Genomic DNA, 7,790 nt, shown 5'->3' with positions numbered 1-7,790 from the left:
CCCCCCCACCCTCCACCCAAAACAATAAATCTGTTCTGATCTTTGTGCATGTGCGGGGATCATGTATGCTACCCCTATGCGGTACCTAGTTGATTTCATTTTTAAACTGTTGTGATAGTTGTATACTAGCCTMGTTTCTAAAGCCTGACTTACAGATGAGGAGTCTGATTTAACTTATAAAATGTGTTGTTTTCTGTGGCTTCAAAGATGTCAAAGTTTTAACAGAAAGYCTCAGTCTCACTGCAGAAATGTGGGTATTGAAAGACTCTTTTAGTTCTGAGGCACTGAGTGTTTTTGGCCTCAATACCTTTAATTTCAGCCCATTCCTTTTGTAAAGAGTCAACAACATGCTCAACGAACTCAGGATTTCATATTTGCAGTCTACTAGAATATATTTACATCCTTCAACTTTAAAAATCGCACATTGTCCCAGATTGGACTTTACTGACTTGTTWCCATCTGCCCAAAACTCCTTATTCTGGTTCTTGTCTCTTTGGCAGCACAACAGCTCAGTGGTTAGCGCTGACGCCCCACAGCCAGAAGGTCCTGGGTTCAATCCCCAGTTCGGACCTGGGGTCTTTCTGTGCGGAGTTTTTATGTTCTCCTCGTGCTTGTGTGGGTTTTCTCTGGGTACTCCGGTTTCCCCCACCCCCCCAAAACATGTACAATAGGCCACCCTTGAGAAAGAGATCTGAGATCTCAACGGGACTTGCCTGGTAAAATAACAGTAAATAAATAAATAAATTTAAGGTTTCCAATCCCAAAATGCCCAGTTTACTTAAATTGATCAAAAATAAAAACACTGCAWTTAGACTTTGGGGGATTGTGCAACTTGACTTTTCTGTGATCATTACAGTTTTGTGTCTCACCAGTCTGAAAARAAGCCGAGGTGGCGTTGACCGAGTTCTTGCAGCTGTCCGACACCGGCGTTACGTTCACCACGTAGTGCTGGCCACAGTTCAGCCCAGCGATGGAACAGGTAGTGCTCTGGCTTGTGCACATCATCTGCAATCCTTTATCATCCACTGCTGTGGCCAGGTAAGACTTGGCCCCAGAAACAGGCGACCAGGTTACCCTGACGGAGTTGTTGGCGCAGGTGTAGTTTACAGAGACGGATGCGACTGGAGTCAGTTCTGCAAGTAGCACAATTTGAAAAAAAAWTTTGATATATTCCAAGTTTTAATATGTGAGAAAACACGTTACATAGACATTCTCAGAAACAGACTTGTATGTAATCCTGACTGGGATATTATTGATCTTAACAGTTCAGTGTGACTTTTATACTGTATTTGAAATGCTATACCAAAATCCGGATTTTCTTATTTGAATTAATCTTGCTCAGGTTTCTGTTTGTGTGATGTTGTTGACAACTACCCCGAGGATCATTTTCTTCATGTCTGAAAGGGAGCCCTGAGAGAGAATAGCTGACCTAGATCTTTATTGATATCAAACTGGCTTCGATAACTCACTGTTGGTGGAATATATGTAGTTCGTGGGCTCGCTCGGTACCAGGAACTTGCTGTATGACGATACTGATATCAAATAATTGGAACATGGTTGGACGCCAGGAACATCCAGCTTGGTGTCCGTGACGTTGCGCACAAAAGGCTGGCTTGTGGGGTCACTGAGGCTTTGAACGACGACCAGGTATGACAAGACATTATCCACTGGTTGCCATGTGACACTTGCTGTTACTGGACCAGTTTGGGTTGCAGTAACTCCCAGCGGAGGCTGAACCACTAAAAGAAAACACATWTGCAATTTGAAAACACACAACACAAATACTTTTAATCTATTCACTCAGATAGCTGTGTACTATTTCTACTTTTTATACTGGGAGTTTTGAAATAGCTTCTTGAGATTCATTGACTTTAGTTGTTCAGGTTTTGAGTCCAATGGGCTCGACACACGAGAGGCAACGTCGCTCCCTCTCCATTCATTTTCTATGGAACTTGTGCAATGAGACAACAATTGCTTGCCCTCCTCCAGCCAAGGGACCAAGGAAAACTYGTTCACGTGAAATTACGAGCGACAGGACGCGACACATGAAAGTGGAAAAATGTTCAACTTTTGTCACTATCGCAAGGTGCTACAACCAATCAGTGARGGTTTTATTGACTGACCATTAGCGGAGAGTAKGCTGCACACTGCAGTTAGCTAACACTTTCAACATTATTTCAGCTCTGTCAAACATTCTAACTTTATATGACACTTCACAAAGTGATTACAAAAATGCACATAAAAAGGCAGCCACACTGGAATTTGTTGGTGCCAGGGGAGGTTTTCCAGTAAGTTTTTCCTTATAATGTCATATCTTAGCGTGCGTTTGGTTTTCCAATATCCAGTGGTGGGCACAGTTCCCTTAAAGCACTAAAGCACTAATAGGGGAACTAATTTCCTGATTAGTGCTTTAGGGCTTTTGCTAATTTTAAAATTATTAGTGGATTAGCACYTGCTAAATTTATAGGATAAATTTAGAAGCACTAATTGAGGTCTATAAATGTTATTGATCAACATTTTCAACAGCTGAAGGTGAAAGCTGTCACATTTTGTTCATATGTGTGTCACTTATCCACTAGTTGACAATATATGAACCCAAATACAGCTGTGGAATGTCAATGATAAGTCTTAACAGAGCAACATGACAATATGTAACTCATGTTGTCTGTTGAAGAACGTTCATGGGTTGACTGGGTTGTTTTAGTGCTTTAGAGTTAGCTTTTACTAAAACTTTCAGTGCATTAGTGCTTTAGAATTAGGGGACCTAAATATTTGAGTTAGTGCTTTAGAATTAGGGGACCTAAATATTAAAATTAGTGCTTTAGAATTAGGGGACCTAAATATTTGAGTTAGTGTTTTAGTGCTAGTGTAACTAATTTTTAGATTAGTGCTGCCGACCACTGCCAATATCATTAGCATCGCAAGATTTGTTTACTTTTATGGCAATAACGCACACCATTCATTTTTTTGCCAACCACCAATAAACTTTACAAGAACAAGTAGAAGAACCAATCAAATTTCTTGAAGACAAACGACCCGAGAGTGTGATTCGGAACGCCGCTGATGCTATCGCGTCCCGAGTGTTGGGTTCCACCCTGGTTGCGATGACGCACATTAATCGCTCTCTCGTTTGTCACTCCCTGCGTTGTCAAGTAAAATGCATCAAAGCATATGACAGTGAATTAACTGGCACAGTATGCTATGAGTCTGTCATGCATAGCATCATATCTGCCAAAATGCACTATTTGCTCTGTTTTATTTGTTTTTACATGACATGTTGGGAATTTTATCACTAACAAAAACCATAGTTTTCATGTTTGGTCTAGAACACAACAATACTTTTTGTAGAATATTATTCATAGTGCCTGTAAACTGACTGTTAGTTGAGAGRTCCAACTTTGGTTTAAAAAAGAAACATTTGGAGTCGTTTTTGAAACACCCAATGAAAATAGTCAGTTTGTTTCGAGCAGTACAACCTACCAAAAAGGTTGATACCAGTCAGGGTCCTCAAGGGCCACCATATCCTGCATGTTTTAGTTGTTTCCTTGCTTTTCAGAATGCCTATATGTTCTGCAGAAGCTTTTTAATCACTCATTCATCCAAGTCTGGTGTGTAAAAGCAGAGAAATATCTAAAATATGCAGAATAGGTCCAGGATTTGCTCCCACTGGTTTAGAGTTTAGTCATTAACATTGACGGCAAACTTTATTGCCAGCGAGTAAAGATGTAGCACATCTTTGTCAGTTATTTTTWATATTTTTTTGGAAATTAATGGTTTTAATTAAAATTCTTTCAAGATTTTTGAATTCAGAGGTTGGGCTTGGGCTATATCTTGCCCATTATTTGATCTATACTCATCTCAAATWATAAGATACCTAAATTAATGTTATTTTTCCCAGATCCTCACAGAAATTGTTTATTGGACGTTTAACAGACACACTTAACTTTGTGATCTATAATTCTTTCTTTAAAATGTAATTTTTAGCACTGTTGACTTAACTGGAGAGACAACAAAACTGAAAAAAAAAAACATTTATAGCACTTAGCTATTTTGTTTGTTTCTTTTTGATTAATATTGTGCAAAAAAACAACTATAGTAACAAAATAAAATTTGACATTTGCAATGGTCAGATTATACTTTCAAATCCTGATTATTATGGCATTTTTGAAAATCAAAAGTCTAGTTTTGAGGAGCATTTTAAAGTTCTGAATGAAAACATCACATTTTGTTGTTTCATTTGTCTAAAACACTCTTCACACTTTTAAAGTTTACCATTTAGGAAGTATTGAAAACACAATGTGGTCTTTATGTAATAATGCAAATGTATTACAACATTCATTTAAACATTCTCAGACTTATAATTGGACAAAACTCACAGGTTGTGATGGTCCTGACTTTGCTTTTGCTTCCCATGCCTGCCTGGTTGACTGTTGTAACGTAGCAGTCGTAGTTGGTGGACGGCTGCAGGTTTCCCACTACAGCCGAGGTGTTGGTGAATGAGAAGCTTATCGTTTTCCCTGTGGTCTGAGAGCGCACCTCCAGGATGTAGGACTGTGCAGACGGTACTGCACTCCATTTTACCGTGACGGAGGTGCTTGACTGTGAAAAACCATCAAGAATCTGTGATGTGTCAGGAACTGTGAGGAGGAAGCAAATAAAAACGCAAAGCTTATAGGGTGAATGTGTCTCAGATAATGAATGCAATAACCCCTTATAAAGAGTATTCAATGTGTACTTTTAAATTACAATTAAACTGAAACGTCAAAAATAAAATATTTGCAATTTCTTACCAGTGGTCCCTGCCGTTGAGGTCACACACTGTACAGTAAAAAAATTCATGACTTTAAGTGTCACATTATACTCAATTCCAGGTTTCAGACCCTGGACAGTTCTATCAGTCACTTGCGACGATACGGCAATGATAATTGGTGCCGTGTCTGTGGCGTTTTTCTTTCGAATGTCCACAATGTAACCTGTTGCTAAAGGGTATGGTTCCCATTTTACTTGAATGGAAGAGGCACTTGTGGGAACTGCTGACAAGATTTTACAACCTGAAAACAAATACAACACAGTGAAGTGAGTGTGAAGTACTTTGGTATTCAAACTTAATGAGGCAGTAAATTCAGAAACAATGCAATTAATTTAGATTTTTCTTGTGTTTCATTGTTGTATCATTTTAAATGATAACACGTTGGATGCATGTTTCTTTCATTCTCTTACCATCTGCTCTGCACTGTTGTATCTGTAAACAACAAAGTAGTCGACATAATATGCTTTAAATATCATACCAATAAATCACATTAAATGTTTGATCAGTATCTCAAAACATTAACGTGAAAAACTGAGGCTTTACCTGTGTGAGAGTTGCCAAAAATAAAAAAAAGCCCGGCACCCCCAACAATCCCATCTTCAACTTTGCCAGTGGGATTAAAATTAGTTTGGTATACAAGGGAGTCAAACACACAAGGTGTACTGGATTCTTTTGAGCTTCAGCTCAGCATGTGTGGGAGCCAATCAGTGTTCTCTAAATGAGGATAGGCGGTCCAAACCAGCAGCCCGGGGCAGTCAGAGCTGCCGGAGAACACCGCAGGTGGGAGGGAGGAAGAGCAGATGGGATGGAGAAAAGTTCCTAAATTCTCAACATCTGTTGAGCTTTTTTTTGTAAATAACTAACCATTTAAACAAATAAGACTTGAAAGTTTGATTTTTGCTCCTATATCAGTCTTCTAGTGCAACAGAACATAAAAAACAAGTTCAAAATTGGTTCCAGTAGCCAAAGAAGAGAAGCCAGTTTTAACACAAACTTTAAAATTATTCAAAGGTGTAATTCCATATGACTAAGTTTAGTCCCCTGTAACTTTTTTTTTCCAGTGATGTAGTTTGCTTTAAAATGAAGAATGGCACAGCAGCACAGTGGTTAGTTTAGTTGCGTTTAGAGATTCTTTTTACCTCCGGAGGTTATGTTTTTGGTCGTGTATGTCTGTCTGTGGACAAAAGTACTCAAAAAATTATGGACGGATTTTCATGAAACTTTTACCACAGGTTGGCCAAAGGAACACACCATTAAATTTTGGTGATGATCCGGATCCATGAATTTTTTGAAGGATTCTTCACTATTGCAGGATAGGAAATTACAGATGTCAAAGTTCTTCACACTTATTTTTCTCACCATATTGTGAATATTTTATTAAAAATTTAAAATGTAATCTTAACATTAATGTATTTGGAAACTTTTTTATATGATACCTTCACTGTATGGGCACAGAATATATCTGGTTATATTTAGAAAGATACTGTGTTATGACATTGATTCAATATTATTATTCTTCATGTGTTTTCTGATGAATATATTGGAATAAATTTTCATTYCCATCATTTAATTTTATGTATGAATACATGCAACCTGATGTTATTAAGTTTAGTATAAAGCATTGGATAGGTCACTTTTCCAAGGGGGATCCTTTTAGCATAATTGACCCTATGGCCTTGGCGGAGGTTTGCGCTCTCCRAGTGCTTCTAGTTTTTTAATTTGTTTGGTTTTTCAGTCCATCTTTTGAATCATTGTCTATACCCACTTGTACCTGCATTATAATCCATCCATTTTTCTTCACCGTGCAGGGTTGCAGGGTGCTGACCTCCAACAGAGGAACTCATGTTTCTTTGTTTGAAAGCTTATAAGAACCTCTGTGTAATTACTTTATTTCATGAAGGGCACAATTTACACACAACTTGATCAATTCTTCCACTTACAGCTCCCACATCTGCATCTTCTTCAGTCATCAATAAATTCTTGCAATACCAAGAGAACACAAAACAAATCTAGTTATTCTTTGCATCATTTTATTATTTACTCTTTTTTTACTTCTGGAGTCCTAATATTGCATTTTTTCAGACCTTTTCAGCCCAAGTTAAACAGAACATACGAAACCTAGGAGTCAACTTAGACTCAGATCTGTCCTTGGATAAATATGTTAAAAGTCTGGCTTCATCATGCTTTTTTCAGCTCCGTAACATTTCAAAACTTCGCCCTACATTGTCTGCCTCTGACCTAGAAAGGCTAATCCATGCCTTTGTCTCGGCCCGCCTAGACTATTGCAACAGTCTGTTCACCTGCCTGAACCAAAAACAGCTTAATCATCTTCACCTTGTACAAAACTCAGCAGCTAGACTTCTAATTCGCATTTCAAAACTCTCCCACATTACTCCGATCTTAACTGGCTACCTGTCCACTTCAGACTCAGATTCAAAATTCTAGTTCTCACCTTCAGAGCCCTACATGGCCAGGAGCCCAGTTACATCTCGAGCCTCATCTCCCACTACAATCCAATACGCAATTTGCGTTCACAAAATCAGAACCTTCTCATGGTCCCCCCCCTACCCGTCTCAAGACCCGCAAAGACCATGCTTTCTCCTCCATGGCTCCCAGACTTTGGAATGCTCTCCTGGTCCAWCTGTGCTCCCTTGATAATACTGACACCTTTAAAAATCAACTAAAAACTCCTTTTTTCACTCAAGCATTTAGCTGAAGGTATCCTGCCATCCACAACATAATCCTGAACCTAAACTTCCCTGACTCCCAAACATGTATTTTACTCCTGACTGGTATCTATTCATTTACATTTTAAATGCTACGACCATCGACTCAATAGGAGGGTTTCACGTGACGTCACGATGCAGTGCCACTAGAGCGCGAAGTTCGGATGGAGGTCGGAAGTGAAAAAGTGGAGGTTCTGCTATCTGAAAAAATGCCCATATCTTGTGTAGTTTACGAGTGCTCCACTCATTCTAAC

General features: G+C 38.8%; 1 protein-coding gene across 1 annotated transcript in view; it reads right to left on the bottom strand.

The window, feature by feature from the left end:
* fndc7b (fibronectin type III domain containing 7b) overlaps positions 1-5,384 on the bottom strand; it is a 31,238-nt gene extending 25,854 nt beyond the window's left edge. The window contains exons 1-6 of the mRNA XM_014024970.1: positions 5,354-5,384; positions 5,221-5,242; positions 4,791-5,051; positions 4,377-4,637; positions 1,470-1,739; positions 870-1,133 (exon numbers count right to left, since the gene is read on the bottom strand). Coding sequence (XP_013880424.1) covers positions 870-1,133; positions 1,470-1,739; positions 4,377-4,637; positions 4,791-4,839 — 844 coding nt within the window. The 5' untranslated portion in view covers positions 4,840-5,051; positions 5,221-5,242; positions 5,354-5,384. The remainder of the gene's footprint in view (positions 1-869; positions 1,134-1,469; positions 1,740-4,376; positions 4,638-4,790; positions 5,052-5,220; positions 5,243-5,353) is intronic.
* Between the last annotated feature and the right edge of the window lie 2,406 nt (positions 5,385-7,790).

This window comes from Austrofundulus limnaeus, unplaced genomic scaffold (assembly GCF_001266775.1).
Source record: "Austrofundulus limnaeus strain Quisiro unplaced genomic scaffold, Austrofundulus_limnaeus-1.0 Scaffold450, whole genome shotgun sequence".
NCBI lineage: Eukaryota > Metazoa > Chordata > Actinopteri > Cyprinodontiformes > Rivulidae > Austrofundulus > Austrofundulus limnaeus.
The sequence above is the reverse complement of the archived record's forward strand: the minus strand, read 5'-3'. Positions and strand labels throughout refer to the sequence as shown.